At 58.4% G+C, this 21094-nt stretch overlaps 1 protein-coding gene across 7 annotated transcripts in view; it reads right to left on the reverse strand.

Moving 5' to 3' along the window:
• AHNAK (AHNAK nucleoprotein) overlaps positions 1-11496 on the reverse strand; it is an 85102-nt gene extending 73606 nt beyond the window's left edge. For 5 of the 7 annotated variants that reach the window (XM_032640208.1, XM_032640207.1, XM_032640204.1 and 2 more), the window contains exons 1-4: positions 11351-11496; positions 1257-1360; positions 833-989; positions 225-412 (exon numbers count right to left, since the gene is read on the reverse strand). In XM_032640208.1, the coding sequence (XP_032496099.1) occupies positions 225-412; positions 833-989 (345 nt within the window). In that variant the 5' untranslated portion in view covers positions 1257-1360; positions 11351-11496. Of the gene's footprint in view, positions 1-224; positions 413-832; positions 990-1256; positions 1361-6037; positions 6088-8437; positions 8553-11350 lie in introns of those variants that run through there. The other 2 variants (XM_032640203.1, XM_032640202.1) reach the window with 2 other exon arrangements.
• Positions 11497-21094: the final 9598 nt, after the last annotated feature.

Raw genomic sequence — 21094 nt, forward strand, 5'->3', positions numbered from 1 at the left:
GTCCCCAGGCGGGGACCCTCGGAAGAGACTGACAGAAGACTTTTAGCGGCAGCCACACATGAAAAGGAGAAACAGGCTGGCTCTACAGAGAGCAGAGGGTGAGAGCAGGAGAGAAGCCAGGAAGGAAAAGCTGTCCAGCGGGCGGATAGAGGCTCAGGAAGGGGGACCAGCCCGTCGGCGTGGTCGAGGGAGCTAAGGGCACGGCCGGCCAGCCAGGCACTCACCAGAACCACGTCAGGGCTGTGGGAGCTGAAGACATCGTGGGTCCAGGTCTGGCCGGGCTCAGGGGAACGGTCCTCCTTGCGATGCAGCTTCAGGCCCACGGTGTGGTGCCCCATGGTGTTCAGCAGCTGGGTCACCTCTCCCGACTGCAGGTTGTCAAAGTAGATGGTGGCACCCACAATCTGGTCCCCTGAGCAGGGAGGAGCGGGAAGCGGGTAAGACCACCCAGGGTCTCGGGGAAACAACACACAACCACTCAGTACCGGGCCCTCAGACTGACATGCAGGTGCGGTAACACCCATTGTAGAGATGAGGAAACTGAGGCAGAGAGGCCATCTAATTTGCCCAAAGTGGCAGAGCTCATGGGTGGTGGAGTCGGAACAGAGGACGGCGCGTCCACCAGTCCTCAGGACCACCTCCCGCGAGGACTGTGAGGGAACCAGGGATAGAGAGCGGGGCAGTGGAGGGCAGGGCATAGGTACCAGCCATCCTGATGCCACTGGGACCCAGCCCTCCACAACCACCCACCCGCTTGTGCTGCCCCTGCCTTTCCCTCCAGCACCCTCCCCCTCCCCGCCCCAGCAGCAGCCCGCACCCCGCGGTGACTCACCCTCCTTGACCACCCCAGTGCGGGCCGCAGGGGAGTTCTGCATCACTTCCTGCACAAAGACGCCATCGTCCCTCTGGGTGATGGTCAGCCCGTGGGAGCCACTGCCCTGCCAGTTGGGCAGCAGCAGCTCCCGGGTCGTCTCTTCCTCCTTCTCCATCTGGATGAGGTAAGGAAACGGGGCAGTGGGGGCATGAGGGGATGGGGAAGCCAGGGATCCCCCTGGGCGTGGGGCACTGTCTCCGAGGTGCCTGCCTCCACTGTGGGCGGGCTCCCAAGGTGGACGGTGGACACAGCCACGGCGGAGGCAACCAGCTCCTCGTCCTGTCCCCCCCGGGCCCTGCCTCCCGATAGCACGTGCCTCCCGGTTCTCTACCCTCCCCATCCTCTCACCTCCACCGCCCTCGTCACCCTCCCTCCTACTGACCTTGGCAGGACTTGGTTCAGGAGCGGATGCCTTGCCAGGAGCCCGCCCCTCCTTCCTCTCCTCTCCTCGGAGTGTCTCTCTCTTGGGAATCTCGGTCACACAGCCTAGGGAGAAGGTCACATTCGGGCTCAGACTCAGCACTCGGCTTGTCGAAACCCCGACCAGCTGCTGTGCAAGAGACGGCTGGTGGTTTTGCCCCCCCGCCCCCCCCCCCCCCCCCGGGCCAAACCAAATCCCCAACCCCGCTGCTGTCATCAGCTCCATTCACACAAGACTCTCCAGCCTGGGATCACAGGAAGGGGGTTTGGAAGAGGCCAGACTCAGATTCAAATCCTGGCTCTGCATCTTCCAGGCTGTGTGACCCGGGCCAAGTCACTTAACTTCTCTGAACCTCCATTTCCTCATCTGAGAAAATGGAGACGATAAAGAATTCCCATGAGGACTGAAGGAGCAAGAGAAGCATGTGAGAAAAGCTCTGGCCCATCAGAGCCTCCCAACAACCCCATCCTCATTAGGTCCCTTGTAACAGCTTCAGCCCCCATAGTGCAGGTGGGGAAACCGAGATTCGGAGAGGCCAGCCGGCCGGGGGTGCACCGTGAGAGAGCAGCTACGATCGGGCTCTGAGCCTGTAACTCTTCCTCCGACGCCACATCAGGCCTGCAGCTCTAACCTGTGCGAGACCCCTCCTCAGACTCTCCGGCACTGGGGGCCACTGGCAACCTGCAAGCAGGGCTGGTGGTGCCCTCCCTCCCCCAGTGGCCGACAGTGAGTGACTCCGGGTCACCCTAACCCTGGCCTCAGAACCAGGGGGACGCTCGCCGGCTGGGAGCTCCAGGAGCCCTGCCACAGGCAGAGGCCAAACAATGGAAGCCCCAGGCCCCCCAGCACCGGCCCAAGCCCAAGAGGCTGCGGTCCAGCTGAGCTGCCTCAAGGACGTGGTGAGTCAGGGCCCATCTGGCTGCACCTGCTGGGCCCTGAAACCAGGCCCCCATAGGTACGGGCACTGAGGGAGCAAAGACACCCTCCAGCCATGGGATGAACTGTCGGCTGCAGAGGCGCCGGGGAAGACACCAGGCAGGCCTCCAACCTCCAGACACCCAGAAGTACGCCCGTGAAACCGTGCGGGGGGTGCTATAAATCGTGGAGAACCTCGCCCGAAGCTCCGCCCTAAATCTGCTGACACCCAGAAATTAGCCAACCAATCAATAAATACATGCATACCGATCGTCTCCTGTACGTCCAACATTGTACAGGACACTGCCGAGAAATCTAGCAAGGGACAGACACAGCTCAGCCCAGCACTGAACTATACACTGCATCAGGCTATCACCTAACTTCACTCAGGCATCCTCCAAACATTTATTGAATGCACTCCACGTGCCAGAGATGGAGAGTTAAAAGACTTAGCTTCTGTCCCGGATATAAGTTATGAGCAAGGTGCTCTGGCCATGACCAATTTCGCCTCTGAATGTTCCGGAAGGCTTGGGAGCCTTCTGGGGGATGAAATCTAAATGGAGTCTTGAAGGTGCTGAGTTTGCCTCTGAGGACGGGATTCATGGAAATTCACAGGCACTTAGGACTTCCAGTGTCAGGCAGATCACAACACCGGTGAAGACAGCCACAGACCCCCTATTCGCCAGCCACCCGCACTGGCTCACGCGGTAGTTATGTCAGCACACGTGCCGGCGAGGAGGCCAGTGGCAGCCGGCTGGCACAGGTGTGAGCTGAGGAAATCACCTCCTTCCTTCCTACCGGAAGTCCCGCTGACCCTACCCATAGTGAAACAGCAAGCTGGAGCTTAAATGGTGCCCTCCCCCGGCGTCCAGCACTGAGAAGCCAGGCCTACAGAGAAGGAGTCAGGCAGGGCAGGGAAGGAAAGGGCTCCCACCCGAGGGCTTCTCAGATCTCCGAAGCCACCGACTGCACTGGTACGCCCCTCTTCCTCCTTGAGCAGGGCCCCTGTTTTCAGCCCAGCAGCTGGTGCTGAGCCAGCAGGCAGCGATGGGGCAGCAAGCCAGACAGCTCACCCTCGCCCACATCTCAGCCCCACCTTCCCTCCTTCCCCAGTGAGTCACTGCGGCCGCAGTAGCTCCAGACACGCCAAGGGTCACGCCTAAAACCCGATCGACCAAGTGCTTCACGGGCCAGACCCCCGGGTGCCAGAGGGGCTGGGGCCCGGTGAGAGGCAGTGGGCTTCCCTGCCAGCTGCTCGGCACAGAGCCCCAGGCCCGGAGTCCAGGGAGGCACAGCTGGGAGGCTCAGGAGGGATGTGCCACATGCCTCAACCCCTGGGGCTAGCGGGGAGGCCATCGTGAGCAGAGAGAGGGCCACAGTCCGCGAGAAGAGGAGGCGCTGGACCCAAGGCTGCAGGTTGGCCCCGGCAGGGCACCCGCTGGCTTCCCGGCCAGGCAGGGCTGCCAACTACCACGCCTGCTCTGGCTCAGGCCTCACCTCCTGGCACAGCCAGGAAAGACTCCCCTCCTCTTTCATCTGACATGGCCGGGCACGGGGGTGCTGATAGGGGACTCGAGGCCACGGTGGCGAGGGCCTATTTTCTGCACTTGGGTCCCAGCCCTCCATCTCGCCCACCCCTGGGGCCTGTACCGAGCCCAGATGGGCCTTCCTTCTCCTCCCGCACAAGTCAGGTGAAGCCAGCTACCCGGGGGGCTGGGGCCTCCACCTTGCTGCTACCCAAAGCAGGGTCTCTGGAGCTTTGGGGAATTCCACACATTCAGTCAAGTGGCATAAGCCCTCGGAGTGGAAGAAACCTTAGGCCACATGTGGCTATTTAAATGTAAGTTAATTTAACTTAAACATTTAGTCCACTGGTTATAGTAGCCGCACTTCAAGAGCTCAACAGCCACGCAGGGCTACCATATTAGAAGCGCAAGTACAGGACATTTCTACCGCTGCAAAGTCCTGTGGGACAGCACCGCCTGCCATCTACAGATGGGGATAGTGAGGTCCAGAGCCCTGAGAATGGTGGAATGTTGGGGCCCTAGAACCCAGGACTGCTAGCTCCCTGCCCGCAGTCCACCCGACACTGGCTCACAGTAACCTTCGTGATGGGATGGGCTGGAGTGGAGACCCTCTAAGACACAGGGCTGCCTGGAGGGCAAAAAAGGAGTGATTTGGTGAGACCACTCCAGCTTCAAGGTAGAGAGGACACGCAACTGTCCTCAGGCTGCAGGGACAGCGTGTAATTCAGGCCAGAAGCGGCTAGAGAAGAGCGAAGCTGCCCTGACAATTCAAAACCACAAAGGAGGATGTGCAGAGCAGCAGGGCTCTGCCCATGCCACCTCTGCAGATTGGGGGCAACACCCAGGCAAATCTGGGACAAGGCCCAGGAAACAGACTCTTTGCCCCAGGAAGATTGTCTCCGCCAGGTGTCACCTCCAGAGGACCATGCTCTCCCACTGCTCCCAGGAAACAGAGCCCCTTCTGCCCAAGATCCAGTATGAAAACAGCCAGAGAGGGGACCCAGCCTAACTGCTGCAGCTACCAAAGACAACCTCGCAGGCAGCGTCAGTGTCAAGATGACAGGAACTGATACTTACACACACCCGAGAGTCAGGCCCACGGGCCTCAAGGCCTCCACGCACCAACCCCGAAGTCAAGATACACAGCAGAGGGACAGAAGTTTGTTCATATGCCCAGCACCGGCGGGACACAGGAGGTGACACTCCAAGGCAGAAGGAAGCACACCCACCCACGGTGGGGAGGATGCGGACAGCAGTGAAACTTCCACCCAGCACACGAGCAAACCGAGCCACCATACACACAGGCCAGGGGGAAGCAGTCCCCAAGCTCAGAACAATGAGATGAGTCACAACCAGAGCCACAGACTCCCACCAGTGGGAAAGCTGTGAACACTTATAACCAGGACCAGGGGCTGAGACATTCGGAGAAAAGAGAGACACACCCGGAGTGGCCGTCTACGCTCTTGAACACTCCCCGGGCAGTAAAAAGGAAGAGAAAGCTCCACATTAAAAGAAACCGCCACCGCCACCCCCACCCCACCCCCGGCCCCGCCCCAGGGGGAGAGAAAGAGAATTTTGCAGAGCTCCTACGGTGCCCCAGGACGGTGCTTGTTCCATGCCTGGGGCACCAAGGGGTCCCCTTCCTTCCCCAAACAACGCTATGTGATTAAGAATTAATATCCTTATTTTAGAGTGCAGAAATAGGACCCAAGGTAAAATGACTTTGCCCAAGTATGAGACAGAGTTGAAATACAAGCCCGGGGCTCTCTGACTCCAAGGCCTCTTTACCCACGGACAGCGACAAACGCACAAATAAACACACAAGAGAGGAGGAGAAACCACAGAGAAAGATGCACAGGGGAGATAGATACACGGGAGGGAGAGACCGAGAGACCTATACAGGAGGGGGGCAGAGTGAGAGCTGGAGAGGCACATCCACAGGAAGGCGGAGAGGCCTCCACCCTCATCCAGAGGGAGACAGACGTGGTGGGAGGAGGATGTCTCGGAGGGACAGAAACACACAGAAAGAGAGGGGCTGAGATTCGGGTAGGGGCGCGGGTAGAGACCCCAGGAAGCAGTGATGCCCAAGATGCACCAGCACACGAGGAAGGGTGAGTGGCCATCAGCTTCCTTGCCCACACACCAGCCTTGTCCTGGCCCAGCTTGGGGACAGCTTACCCAGAATGGGCAGAGTCCCAGGCATCCCAGAGCCCAGGATCTGAGGGCCCTTTTGGTTCTGAGGCTCATCAACGCTGTGCTCCCAGGAGTCAGAGATGCTGAGCCACCCAGAACCCAGCTCACCTGTAGACTCTCTGGACCCCAGCCGGTGAAGACCAAGAGAATCATCTCCTTCTGGGGCTTGGCAGACACCAGACCCACTCTAGAGACAGGCACCCGCAGGGCAAGGCAAACATTTCCACTCAGTGGGAAATCCCAGGTCCAGAGGAACAAGGAGGAACACAGGGGCGCCTCTCTTCCAGTGCCGAAGCCTCCAAACGGACCTCCACATATGCAGCCACCAGACCTTGGTCTGGAAAACAACCTGCCCCATTCTAACTGGAGTAGCACTGCGTTATATTCAGAGTCTAAGCTGGCACCAAGAACTCTGAGGTCAGCTGATTCTGGACGGCACACCCCCAGGGGGCACTTTCAACTTGAATGGGATATGTGTGTTGGGGAGGTCGAATTATCAGGGAGAATTTGACGAACATGTTGCAAGACACAGGCAACACGGGCACTGGAGAAACAATCAAAGAAATACACACAAGGAAGCACACACAATCCGGGCACTCAGACACACTCCTCAGTCCCCCCTCCTCACAGCCCAGAGCAGGCCCACGGCCCCTGCCTCCCGCAGCTCACCACAGACACCTGTCTGGGCAGCCCCAGGCCCTGCGCATCATGGAGGGAGCCTATACCTGTTAACCTGGTGCCCAGATTCCGTGCCTCCCTCTAGCGCGTGCGCCTGCCTAGCTCCTCCCTGGCTACCAGGGCTGCTGGTCCCGCCCACACCTCCCACTTGGAGCAAGGTTTTCTAGCCTCATCACTCCAGCCCTCTCCTCCACGTCAGCCCCTTCCCCTGGCCCCTCACCATCACACTAGAGTTTCCTGCCCCTCGACTTCCAGGGCAGCCCCCCACCCCCACTCCAGCCAGACAGCCAGCCAGACAGCCAGACAGCCGCTTTCAGGGCTCCGCCCAGCCGCCTTTCTCCACCTCTGTCCCCTGGCCCCTCCCACTCCCGCAGCCCCAGCGCTCCAAGTTCAAGCTTCCAACAGGGAGAGAGATTCCTTCTTCCTCCCCTGACCAAGACGGGCTCCCCTCTCCTTGTGGCAGGGACTGGGGGCAGCTTCCATTCTCCAGCGGGCAATCCCCACACCTGGCCACCTCGCCAGGGAAGAGTGGGCCTTGACCCTGGATGGCTGGGATTAAGACAGCAGCTTGGGGATGGGGGAGGGGGGGGGTCCTCCTGACAGGGGCAAGGGGTGAAGAAGAGCTCACTGTCTCACCGGGTCTCGGGCCAGGAGTAGATTACAGTTTGGGAGCTGCCCGCGGACAAGACCAAGGCGGATCTCTCCGCCCAGAGGTCGGGTCACGCTAGTGCAGGGGCTCGGGGCCAGGCCACTCGGCTCGGCTGCCAAAGAGCCACCCCCCCCCCCCCCACCAGCCCGGCCAGGACGCAAAACCAGGCGCTTCCCCTTCCCTAGAACCTCCGCTCCAGCCCCCGGGGACCAGGCAGGATGCCCCTCCCTGACCGGCCCTGTGCAGTGCCTCGCTCGGCCTGGATCGACACAGCCTCACTCCCACGGCTGTGCTCACCCTCCCTGGGGCCTCTGGACACAAACTCCAGGGCCTGGAACCTGTCCAGGATGGAGAAACTTACTTGAGTCCTTACCTACAGCCCCTGAAGCCCCCATGAAACCTCCACCACTGGGACAGAGTCCCACTGTTGTCCCCTGCTCTATAAACCCCAGACGCAAGCAGAGGTGATACATCCAGGACCAGTGAGCACAGCCACAGAGACACCTTCTCATAGGTAATAACACATATCTCTCTGCTGTGACACTAGTGGTCACAGGGACTCAAGGCCACAGTGAAACAGGGACCCCGGACCCAAGACCTCCAGTACAACAGCCCAGCGGGCCCCCGGATGTGGACTGAGGCCAGCAGGGAGGAAGAGGGGCTCAATCAAAACACACGTTCCTGGGCTTCCCTGGTGGCGCAGTGGTTGAGAGTCCGCCTGCCGATGCAGGGGACACGGGTTCGTGCCCCGGTACGGGAAGATCCCACATGCCGCGGAGTGGCTGGGCCCGTGAGCCATGGCCGCTGAGCCTGCGCGTCCGGAGCCTGTGCTCCGCAACGGGCGAAGCCACAGCGGTGAGAGGCCTGTGTACCGAAAAAAAAAAAAAAAAAAAAAAAACACACGTTCCTGCTGAGCCCACTGTGCCCCCTCCCCCGCCCCCCCAGCATGGTCCCCACAACTCCTCGGGCTCGCCCAGGCCTGGAGGAAACTGCTTGTTCTCAGGAAGGCCTGGGAGCCCAGCGGGATGGTCGCAGCCCAGGGAAATGGCAGCTCCCTAGGAGCCTGGATAAAGCCCGTGGGGGTCAGAGGGAGAACAGAAGGCCCTAGACACCCACCAGCTGAAACGTCCCATTGTCACCGCTCTCCAGGGGCCACCTCCTTTCCTCGTGTGCACACGTACCTGATCAGCCCAGCTCCAGGGAGAGAAGCTTGGGGCTTCCAGGTGTGGTGGGGAGGACAGAGCCGGCATGGGAGAGCTCCCAGCAGGAGTCAGACTAGCTCTCCCAGTCTGCCTCTCTGTCCATCCCCCAGCGGTTCCCAGGTTCTGAGGAAGGTGACAGCCACACCCCAGAGTCCCACACACTCCTCCACTCCCACAGCTTTGCCCCAACCCCTCAAACAAGCTCCTCAGGCTCTGGGTGGCGTGCTCTGCCAGGGCCAGCCAGCCAATTCCAAGTGAGCCTAAGAATCCAGCCCAGCAGTGCCCGGACACCTCCACCCACGGCCTTCCTGGGACTAAGGTGACCCTGGGGACCCCCAGCCCATACCCTGCCCTTGGCTGATTCTGGCTTTCTCCTTCCACAAGTTCCCCATGGTTTACTCTATTGGGTCCCACTTTGAGCCCTGGACCTGCAGACGCATGCCCTTCAACCAAGTCTGGCTGGTACAAGTTCTCAGCTCTGTGAGGTTAGCTCTGCAAGAAGTTGCCCAAACCAGGACCCCTGACTCACTGCTGTGGGCCCACAGCTGCAGCACTAAGCCCCACATGACTTCTGTGGCTCCCTCTGTGTCCTGGTTCTCTGAACGATGTCCCTGCATATAACCTTTAAAGACAGGGCTTTGGAGAGGGGCTCAGACACCCTCCAATCCCCATTGCCAATACTCCAGACCCTTTGACTTCTGCTAGCCCAGCTCTCATGGTCCCAGGTCCTCTCCCCGCTACCTCATCCCACAGCTCCCAGCTCAGAACAAGGAGGTACCCCCTCAGCCTGGGGCTCCCTTCTACTCCCCACTCTGCACACACACCAACCAAGTGCTGGCCCAACACATCACCCCTGGGTGCCAAGGTGAAGGAAGCTGCCCCACTCAGCCTCGGAAAGGAAGTGAGTGCCACACCCTGCCCCACAGATTTCCCTCATGGGGGGCAGGGAAAGAGGGGCGGAATGAAAGCAGAATCTACTCCCTGAGTTTAGACCCATTACAGGTGAGGAGGCCCTAAAATGCCTTCCAAGGCATCTTCAACCTCTCCCTCCTTTCCCCGAAATCCCTCACCGTCACCTGTCACCACAACCCTCCAATGCGTCACTGTGTCCCACAGAATCAACCCAATCCCTATCATGTGCTAGGCTGTGCACAGGGCATGCGACCCCTGCAGTCAGAGGCTGGATTCTAATAAACTGTTTCAAAACCAATTATTGGCAGCCCAGCACTGTGCTGGGGGATCCAGAGGTAAATATCTGGGTCCCTTTTCCTCCCGAAAGTCCAGGTCATTCTCTAAGGACCTCACTGCCATGGGAAGATCCCACTTTGCCTTTCCACAAATCCACTCCACAGAGCAGGGCACCCAGCGGCAGGCTCCCTGGGGGCACCTCACCTCCTCCTCGGTGGCAGCCACGCCCTGTGAAAGGCACACACACAAGGCACACAATTCTCCGTGGCCACAACGTGCAGGGGCGCCAGAGCTGTCCCCACGTGGTGCTGGGGCCCAGCTAGTGCCGTGACATGCCCCATCTGCCCATTCGGCTCCCCTCCCACGCATGGGGCACAGTCAGCCCTGCTCAGACCCCACGTGTCCCTCGTGGCCAGAGACGCTAAAGGGCTGCGCCCCCGCCTCCCAAGGCCCTGGCACTACAGGGGGCGCCGAGCCCGCCAGCCGAGGGCCGGCCCTCGCACACTGCACACCCTCTCCTTGCATGGGAAAGCCTTACATAACACAGTTCTCTGAACACACCCTAAGCCCAGTGCCTTTCCAACTCCACGGCAGGACCTCGCCCCCGAGCCGCCTCTCCAGGAGCGCGTCTCTGGAGAGGAGGGCTCCAGCCAGGGAGGGCAGCTGAGCCCTCCTCCCACGCCAGCCGGGCTCCTGCCCCCGCCTCCCTAACCAGCCCCTTCGCCCCCCTCCCCTTTGCCCCTCACCACTCCCCCCCGAGTTCTGGTTTGAATTAGTCACCGGCTCCAACCACCACATTCCTCAGGCTGCTGGCGCCGAGCCAGGCGCTGGGGCGGGGGCCGTCCCACCCGGCCGGGTTTGGGAGTGGGGTTGGGGAGAGAGCGCCGCCTCGGAAGGGGAAGGGGCGGTCCCGAGGGCTATGCCGCGGCACAGCCCCCCTCCCCGCCCACCCCAGTTCAGGCATCTCCCCAATTATGTCCCCCACCCCCACTCCCACCCGTCCCGCTGCCGGGCGAGCTGCAAACTCCTAGGCTCAGCGACCCCAGCGGAAGAAGGGAGTTTTCTGGAGCTGGGAACACAGAGGGGCAAGACTAGGGCGGGGCAGCTGGAGGGAGGCTGAGGGGCCGCTCGGAGCAAGAAAAGGAGAGGCTGGTGGTGCAGAACTGGGTGGGGCCGGGAGGACCCGGGACGCGAAGTCAGGGGCGGAGGTGTGGGGCGCGGGGAGGGGGTGCGCGGCGCGGGGGCGCTGGGGCGCCGGGCGGGGCCGAGGGGCCGCGCCGCGATCTCGGAAACTTCTCCAGTAAACATGGAATAGGAACGAAGCAGCGCGCTCAGCCACCGCCCCACGGAGAAGGAGGGGGTGGGACAGGGGCCACCAGGCCAAGAACGGGCGCCCGGCCGTGCAGCAGGGACCACAGCCAGCCCTCGAAAGACAGACTAGAGCAAACCGCGCCTCGGAGCGATTTTCCAACTTTGCCCGACTTGCGCCCCTACCAGCGCCCCAACTCCGGAGGCAGAGCTCGGCTCCCAGGACGCGACGTGTCGCCTCCCCGTGCGGCCCTGGGCTGCCCACCTTGCGCCGAACTGAATCTTCCCAGTGACACCCGCCCAAGGCGCCTCGCCCAAGCCCTGCCACCCACCTCCCCTCGCGCGTTCCCGGAGTCCCGTTCCCCGATTGCGCCGAGGTGCGCCCGGCGTCCCTACCTGCGCGCTCAGCCCCAGGGCACAGCCATAGCCAGCGCAGGGCCCGAGGTCGCGGTGCTGCGGCTGCTGCGGGCGGCGAGCCCCGGTCGGGGCGGGTCCGGCAGGGCGGGCGGTGCAGTCCCCGCGGCGGAGCTGCTCCGAGTGGCCCGGCCCCCGTGCGCGGAGGCGGCTCTTGTAACTCCGGCTGGGGCGGGCGGGCGGGTCTGCCCTGAGCAGTGGGGAGAGGGCGGGGCCGGGCGAGGCCGAAGCGGGGCTGGGACTGGTGAGCGGGGCCAACCCCGGAGGCACCAGGGAACGCGCTGTTGGGAGGGCACTGGGGGCCGCGGGGCCCCGGGGACGCCGCACGTCCGAGGTGCTGCCTTCCCCTCCCCCCATCCACTGCCCCCCGTCCTGGCCCAGGCCTGGATCTACCCCCAAAGGATGCGCTATGTGGCTTCTTCGGCAAGAAACTCCTCGAAGCTCCCTGAGGTTCATCCTCACAGCTGGAACTGCGAATCAGCCCATTTTTCAGGAAGGACCAAGGGGTTCAGGCTGCGGCTGGGGGACTTGGGTGATTCAGCCGCGACCGCCAGCCTGACGCGGACCTTTGAGTTTTCTCTCAACACGGGCAGCTACCCTTCAAATCCTCGGCCCCAGGCTCCTCACTCGGTTCCCAGGCTCCACGCAGCCGCGCGCATTTCTCACCTTCCCTCTTTCTGGGGGCCCTCCCCCCACAGAACCAGCCTGGAGACGCTCGCCCCACCTGCTGGAGTCAGAGTCACTAGTGCCCCCCGTGCCACCGTGCTGCTCCGGCCGCTGCAGCGACACGGGAGTCAGGCCTGCACCCCTTGGAGGAGCAGAGCCCGCTGTCTACCTCCCTAACCCCCCGCTTTTCTCTTCCTACCTATTTCTTCTCCGACCCCCTCCCTCCACCGCCCCACTGGCCAGACGCAGAGTTTCCAAATTTAAGCCATTTCCCACAGGCACTTCTAACTACACGGAGATTTTATTAAACGCTTAATGACGGGGTGCAGGGGCCTTCTGGCTACACCCTCATTCGCTTCTACCCCGTGAGTTCTCTTATCCTCCTTCCTGGATGGCCACCCACTACCCACGCGAAGCCAGTTTTCCTTCCTTCTGGAATGCTGCGTGCAGAAGGGAGACCCCAGGCTGGGGACCTGAGAAGACCTGGCCCCGGCAGGGAGCGCCCTCCTCGCTGTATGATCATGAGTGGGCTGGGGCTGAGACCAGCGGCCCTGTCCTCTGAAATGGCAAGCATGTTTACAGGCTAAAAATACCCAGCAGCCAACTCTGCTGCCAGCCCTGGGGGCTGTGTCCCAGGTCCAGTTACCAGCACAGGGTACAGGCATGGGGGAGGGAAGAGACAGCCAAAGGAGCCACAGACAGGCAGACACTCAGATAATGGACACAGAAAGGTGGAGACACATGTGTAGACATTCAGACAAGCATAGACATGCAGAGACACATAGTCAAATCACAGACTTGGGCACCAGCATTCTCTCATTCCCTCCCTCCCTCTCTCTCTCTCTCTCTCTCTCTCTCTCTCTCTCACACACACACACACACACACACACACACACTGACTCAAACCCGCAGCAGAGTCGGTTCCACCACCCGTATCACAAGCACACAATCAAAAACCCAGACTTTCTGAAGAATCACCTCCACCTCCATTGTGGTCTGCACCCCTTTCCCAGCACCTACTTTAAAGAAAAAATCTAAACTTTTCAACTTTGGGATGCTTTAAAAAATAAAAATAGAGACCAAGAGCTAATTATTTCCTATACCAATGGCTTTTTAAATTTTATCTCATTTTAAATAACATTTACTCAGTTTTTAAATATGAACCAAGAATACAAAGTGGCCTGTGATCCTACAAGTCAGATAATCCTTGTTGCTGTTTCTGAAACAAAATCAATACCTCCATAGGGTGAAGAATGTCAGTACAGAAAAGTAGAACAATAAAAAGTAGACATCTCGGGCTTCCCTGGTGGCGCAGTGGTTGAGAGTCCGCCTGCCGATGCAGAGGACATGGGTTCGTGCCCCGGTCCGGGAAGATCCCACATGCCGCGGAGCGGCTGGGCCCGTGAGCCATGGCCGCTGAGCCTGCACGTCTGGAGCCTGTGCTCCGCAACGGGAGAGGCCACAACAGTGAGAGGCCTGCGTACCGCAAAAAAAAAAAAAAAAAAAGTAGACATCTCCCCCCCCCACCCAGTCCCTCTCCCCAAAAGTAATCACTGTTAACAGTTTACTGGAAGATTTTAACTTTACAAAATGAATCATTTGGTTCCTTGAAAGTACAAGGGTTTCCAGTGCATATTAAGACGGGAGCTGATTTACAGGTAGGTTTTTCAGAAAGATAGCTCTGGAAAGATGGCCATGGGATTTTGGAGGGAGGCGGCTGGAGCAGGAAAGGAAGAGTGGGGAACGGTGTGGATATTGTCCCCTCACCTCAGCTTGGGCGCCATCAGCCCCAAGGAGAGGCGGGAGAGGATGGTTGGGGAGCAGCCGCAGAGCAGGGATTACTGTCCAGGTACTTCATTCAGCGGTAGGAGGGTGAGGATACCTGCGGGGAGGTGGTCCGGGGGACTGGCTCCTGCCCCATTCTAGGCTAGGAGGGTAGATAAGGGGTAACCTAGACCCTGCCCTCTAAAAAGCCATGATCGTGCCTGCCAGACCAAAGCTGGCGCTTCTTAGGGTCAGCCTCCTCAGCCCAGGCGAAGGGAATATTTTCAACAGTTGGGGTGGCAATGGTGCAACTGGAGACACACACTTTTAGAAATTTCTGCCAACCCTGTTCCTTCCGCCCACTGCTGTAGCCCCCAGCTTTCACTCCCCGAAGCTACCTCAGTGGGGATTGTGCCTGACACTGCTGCAGGCACTTGACGTGTCAGCTCGTTTAATCCTCACATGCAGGAAGGAAAGGGTCTCAGAGATGGGCAGTGATTTACCTAAAATCACACAACCCTCAGAAACAGGAGTCAAAGCTCCCACCAGCATCTAAGCTCCACGAGGGCAGGAATTCTTTGTTCTCTGCTGTATGCTCCACGCCTAGAGCAGTAGCCGGCACGAAGCAATCACTCCAGAACACTTGGTTAAATGTGTGAATGAGCGAATGAACTACAGGTATAAATGGCCCCAAAGCCCTTGTTCTTTATACAACAGCATCCTGTGCCCCATGATTCCCATGAGGGGAAGTCAGCTTCCCCTTGCTCTCAGCCTCAGGGAGCACTTCCCCCACGTGTAGGTCTTTCACGCAGCTGCACAAATGTTCACTGTGTCCAGCACTGGGTCAGGGGCCGCTGGGGGTGGTGGTGCTGGTGCAGGTAATGGAGTACTTGGCAAGATGGAATCCCTGCCCTCAAGGCGCTCAGTCCAGAAGGATCTGTCCTCTGATGCCACCTTACCTTGTACTCTGAGTCCTGTGCTTTGGAAAAACTGGACATTATCTTTTCTTACAGATCTTTTACACCCCTACCTTACTTCCCCCCACACACAGACACACTATTTTTTAGTTATGAGTCCCCTCAGTTGGCTCCAACGTCGCAAAGAAAACCTTTGCTTCAGACTTTCCTGTCAAAATAAGGGCTACCCGGGAATCTGAGAGGACGCAAGCCCTCCCCTGCCACTACACCATCCTTCAGAAGCATTCCACACCAGTCCTCCAGACTCACTGGAAAAGCTAGGTAAGCTCTAGGACTCCTCATCACTGGGATACCCTAGCTTCCCCAGAAGTGTCACGCCCTCCCTGTGGGTTCCCTGATATGTATGTAGTATGTGTGTGATGAACCCTGGGCTCCTTTGTTGCCAGGCAACGTGCCTCTGTTTTGTTCTTAGTATGCCTGTTTCCATAGCAACCACAAAGGGGAGCTCCGTGGGCAGGCCCCATGCCAGGGGATTCCCCTTCCCCTCCCTTCTCTCCACAGTCCCCTTCTCTGAAATCAGTGTGTCATGAGGAAGAAAAGAAGCCAACTGCTCAAAGAGTCATCATGGCTTTTACACTCTGATCTCAGAAAAGAAGCGAAGTGTGCAGTCTGCTTGCAGTCTCTTTGAAAGCAGACTTTTCCCCCCGGATGAGGGCCCTTTGGCATGTCAGCCTTAGAAGCACAGAAATTACTGTTACCCCTTCTTCGAGCCATCTGGGATCTCCCAGACCCCACCTCTACCCCATACCCACACCAGCCCAGAGATGAGCATCCCTGCCAAGCACCAGGTCCTTCTCCATTCACTGTCATTGATTCTAATCTATCATCTTCCCTAGTGGAACAGCAAAATTATTGGGCGATTCTGGGACCCAAACATTATTTTCTAAGCAATTCTCAAACTCCTAACCCAAACCTAAAATAGGAAGCCAAGTCAAACCATCCTTCTCCAGGTCAATTCAAATCCCAGCCTGTGTTAAACCTCAGGCTTCAAATAAGGAGTTCCTGAATTACGCAGATCAGACAGCTAGGATACCGGAAACCCTCCCATTACACTCAGTCCTAACTGAAATCTTCAGGCCCAAGCAGAACCCAAGTTAAAGCTGATTAGAGAACAAGAGATGAGACACAGGGCCCTGAGTAGAGACTCTGGGATGTAAGAAGGCAAAGAAAGGCTGTCTAGGCAAGAGACAGGGAACAGATGTGAGCAGGGAGAGTAGGGCAGGTGGCCACATCAAGACAGCTGGATCCCCAGCGGCAGAGAGAGATGGCCGAGAGGCACCTGAGCTGTGGGTGCCGGGATGCTGGGGGAGCAAAAAGATAATGGGAAATGGAGACCCAAGATTAAGGAAAAGAAGTGGCAAAACAGGACTGAATGAGGCTGTACAGGGAGGGAAGGAGAGAGAAAAAAAGAGCCCAGAGCTGAGCCAGGGACTGGGCGGATGGACTTGTAAACAGGAGCCGCCGAGGGAGGGAGCTGGAATGGACAGAGCAGCCAACGCCCCAGGCAGCTCCCCTCCGCAGCAGGGAGCGGGCAGCAGGGAGGGAGGGGCTGGGAGAGGGGAACACCAGCCTCCTCTCTCCTTTTTTGGGATCTGCCTTTCTGCCGTCCTTTCCAAATTCCTCTGCTTTTCCCTCAGTTCCCCAGGGAAGGGAAGACCAGCCCAGGGTTTCTCTCCCTCCTGTGCCCATACTTCTCAAGTCCAGTTTAAGGAGAATCAGGCAGAGCAGGGAAGGAAGGGCCTAGGCTGCCCAGAGCCTGAGTCACCACATAGTTGAGGTTCCTGTCACTCGAAGTTCCGCCTCTGCTACACCCTGTGCCCTCTGCCCGCCCCGGGACTTGGACTGCTGGGCCTGCCCCTGCCCCAGGACCTGCTCCACTTCCATAATCCTTTCCCGGGTCAGGGCTGCCTACTCGGGCTGCTGGCAGCCTTAGATACAACCCTCTCCTCGCTTCCAAAACTACTGTACTTTGTCCACAGCTTTTTTTTTTTTTTAATTTTTTAAATTGTATTTACTTTTTGGCTGCATTGGGTCTTTGTTGCTGCCCGCCGGCTTTCTATAGTTGCGGCGAGCGGGAGCTACTCTGGTGCCGTGTGTGGGCTTCTCTCGTTGTGGAACATGAGCTCTAGGAGCACAGGCTTCAGTAGTTGTGGCGCACGGGCTCAGTAGTTGTGGCTCATGGGCTCTAGAGCGCAGGCTCAGGAGTTGTGGCGCACCGGCTTAGTCGCTCGTGACATGTGGGATCTTCCCAGACCAGGGATCGAACCCGTGTCCCCTGCACTGGCAGGCAGATTCTTAACCACTGCGCCACCAGGGAAGCCCCTGTCCATAACTTTTGAGGGACGCATCCTCCTGCTCTTCTTAGGAGCAAAAGTGACTCGGTGAGTGGCTGTAAGAACTGTGGAAAGAGAAGCATGCCCCCTTGATGAGTCACTTCCCCTCTCTGGGCTCTAGTTTTCTCTTGGGTAAAAGAAAGGGACTACTTGCCGTGGTCTCCCCGAGGTACATTCTGTAAGGCTGAGTCAAAGAGATGGAAAGTTGCTATTGAAGACAGGGGGATAAAAGGGGCGTGTTTGCTAACCCCTGTCCTGACAGCAGGAGTGCATGGGGTACGGGCACAGGAACCGCCACTATAGGACAGCCAACAACACTCTAGGCAACTCGGTGACTCAGGTCCTGAATACAGGCCAATGGGCAGGAAAGCACCCCGTGGCTCTCCTGTGAATCAGGGGAAATGCAGATCTCCCTGGAGAATGACTGGCCAGGGTCCCGCTATAACCAACTCTCCCTTACACCTAGAAAGCTTCCGATCCCAGTGTGGGCCCCACATCTTTCGATGAGCACCCTAACCTCCCTGGTCTAGCTTCCACTCCTCCTGCCTGGCCTTGGCAACCCCTCTGCCCTCAACTCCGTAGCCCCCCCTACCCTCCAATGGCTCCCCTGCCCTGCCGTGTCCCCTCGTTTACCCCTTGGCTCTGCCCATCCTCACTATCCACCCCAATCCAGGCAGAGCCAGCCAAACGATTGCAAAAGGGCTGAGCCAGCGGGAGAGGCCCTCACATGACAGCTGTTCCTGCTGCGGAGGGGAGGGGGCAGCTGGAAGTAGAGGGAGGCACATTCCATGGGAGATCTGATCAGAAATAGCCCCAAACCCTTAATGACCATCCAGCTCCCGCTCAGCGCAAGGCCTGCCCACCGTGTAAAACAAAGTAAGGTCAACAGGCTCCCTTTGGAATCCTGAGGAAATCAGCAAAACAAAAGGGGGCGGCTACATGAGGGGAGAGGGCTACAAGAATGAAAAAGATCCAGGAACTTGTAGAGATCCAGGGTCACCAAGGATACCTTTGCCACTGAACCAGCCCCACCTGCCCAAGGTATTCTCTCTCTTACAAGAGATTCAAATGAATACAGGGCTACTCCCCAGCAACCACCATTACCCCCACTCCACCTACCCCTTGCGTGCTGAGGCACTGGGACACCCCAGTCATTCCACTGGAGTAAAACAACAGCCTTCTCTGGGAGCCATGCCAGCCTGATTAGAGCAAACAGACAAGAGCAGGTGGCATAGTTTCTCTAACCTTTCTGGAGCACCAGTATTTTAGCTCCATAGCATTAGGGGAAGAATAAATAAGGTGGGTGCCCCAGAATTACATTCAAACATACAGAGAGGGGACTTCCCTGCTGGTACAGTGGTTAAGAATCCGCCTGCCAATGCAGGGGACACGGGTTCCAGCCCTGGTCCAGGAAGATCCCACATGCTGCGGAGCAACGAAGCCCGTGCGCCACAACTCCTGAGCCTGCGCTCTAGAGCCCACGAGCCACAACTACTGAGCCCATTCGCCACAGCTACTGAAGCCCACGCACCTAGAGCCCATGCTCTACAACAAGAGAAGCCACTGCAATGAGAGGCACGCGCACCGCAACAAAGAGTAGCCCCCCTCGCCGCAACTAAAGGAAGCCTGCGCACAGCAGCGAAGACCCAACGCGGCCAAAAATAAAGAAAATAAATTTATTTTAAAAACCTAAAATCCAAAAAACATAGAGGACCAAAGCAAGTTGGGGAAGTTACAGTGTCCTGCAGGTACCACTGATGGGGTGAGCCAGGTAAGCCACAGTCACTCAGGAACACCCACCTGATGTGTGGAGGGAAAGTTCGGGTTCTGAGGACATGCCATGAAAGGTTGCCATGAAAATCACGGTATTAATTTCAGAAATGACTGGGTGGAGTCTTCAAAGCGCTTCACTCCTCTCCCTTCAACATTCTAGACCCTTCCCCCACCCTTCAAAAGGGGAAGTGGCACATTTGGGGCATGTGGGCAGCTGGTGGGATGGACGGGACCGACCCAGTGTGAGCACCAGATGTCCAGCTCCAACCAGGACATGAAGAAAAGACAACCTAGGTCTTTCTTGGAAGAACTTTAAAGGCTTTTGACTTTTTAATAAGTGACTTAAGCAGAAACGCCAACAAAGCTAAAATAAACAGCCGCTTATAACCAGTTTATAACTGGTTTATCTACGAGCTAAACCAAGTCTCGGCCTCCCATTCACACTCCAGCCACTGTAGATTGTATCTGCAGTCAAACGCACGTCTGAGCCCCGGCCCCCTCTCCAGTTTCTCACCCTCCCTTTCTGGAGGCTCTGAGATTTTGCTCCGTAAGTGGTTGAACTAGCCTCCTCCTCCCCCCATCCCATCCCACTTCTCCAAGATCCTGCCCTGTCCTCAGCTCTCCACCCACTCGCAGCAGCCCCTTCCCTTTCCGCCCCGCGACCCCAGCCCCTGCCGGGCTGAGCAGCACCGTGGGCCCGGGGACGCCAGCTGGACGGTGAGCCTCCCCGGCACGTCTGGAAGACGACCCCACCGCGCGAGACGTCCCCACGGCGCAGGCTCACTGGCTGTGGCTAGCGAGCCGGGCGGGGCCAAGAGCGCCCCCACCCCGCACTGGGAGGAGCGGAGGGCGGGGCGGGCGCCCGGTAGGATCCTGGAGAGATCCCGAGTCCTCAGGCGGTGCGGTGGTGACTCACGGCTCCACGGGGCAGGGCGGGGACCGACCTAACTACAGCTGTACTCCCCCTTTCCCCGCCCCACATCTGCCCTAGAATCTCCTGATGTTAATCTCTTTCCTGCCCAACCCGGCAGGGTAGAGGCCCCCCCACCCTTTGGAGGCCAACAGCAAACCTTCCTAAGACCACAACCCCCTCTCCTCTGGGCCTCCCACCCCACCTCCTGCTTGTGGGTCCTGGCCCTCCCCCAATCGCAGGCCTGGCCTCAACCAACCTGGCCACACTCCTCGGCACCAAACCGCCAGAGCTAGAGGCACAAGAAGCGGGACGTGTGGATGAGTCACTCTTCCTGCAGTCTGAGGGAGGCTAGGAGGCGGTCCAGCCCCGCCCCCCCCCCCCCCCCCCCCGGCCAGAACCGCCCCCCATGCACGTGGGCTGCCAGGCCCGCCGCTGCCCAGGCCGCCCCCTTTTCCCCGGGCCTCTCGGGCCTAACCCCGCAAACCTACTTGCACAGCTCAATCTCTCCTGTCTCCATCTTCAGATTAAGGATACCAGGAAGGTCATGAAAATTACACAAGCCAAGGAGCAGAGGGTGTGGAGGGAAATGGAACCCGGGAGGAGTCTGACTGGTTCTGTGAGGCGCAAGCAACCAGCTCAGGGCACACCCTGGCCAGCACCTAGCACTTCTAGCTCCTATCCTCGAGGAGCCCAGAATGCTCAGAAACAAGACAGGTGGCAAGTCTGGAACCAACTCACAACTACCAAGGTGCAAATTCTGAGCAAGAATCAACCCATCCTCACCCAACTGGATTCCAAACCACCACTCTCCCCTGCCCATTTGTTCACAGAACCCCAACTGCAGTTAAAGTACCAGCGAGATTACAGTCCTACTCCCTCAAAAGCTAGCAGCCCCCACCTGTACTGGGAAAGATTACCTTCTTCCCCTCCCAAGCCAAGACCCCCTGCCCTTGCTTTGTGCTTGGACTTAAGGGATGGGAAAAAATAACCACTCAGAAAACCACAACCTGGAGACCTAAGCTTCAAAATGTGAATCAAACCAGGTTTCCAACTTCACCTGAGCTGTTAAATTTACAGAGAGATCCTTAATGCTCTTCAGAAGACACAGAAAAGACGATCAGAGTAGGGGGCAAGTTATCTCTGAAAAGGGTATAACAAAAAATTAAGCTCGAAGGAGAAAAAATAGCAACCACTGGTCTGAGCAGGGTTGTTAAAAGACATTTATGACTGCTCTACATTGCAGGAAGCGCTAGGGCGTGTTTAGGGTACAGGCTCCAGGGACACCCACTGGGTTCAAAAT

This window comes from Phocoena sinus, chromosome 8 (assembly GCF_008692025.1).
Source record: "Phocoena sinus isolate mPhoSin1 chromosome 8, mPhoSin1.pri, whole genome shotgun sequence".
Taxonomy (NCBI): domain Eukaryota; kingdom Metazoa; phylum Chordata; class Mammalia; order Artiodactyla; family Phocoenidae; genus Phocoena; species Phocoena sinus.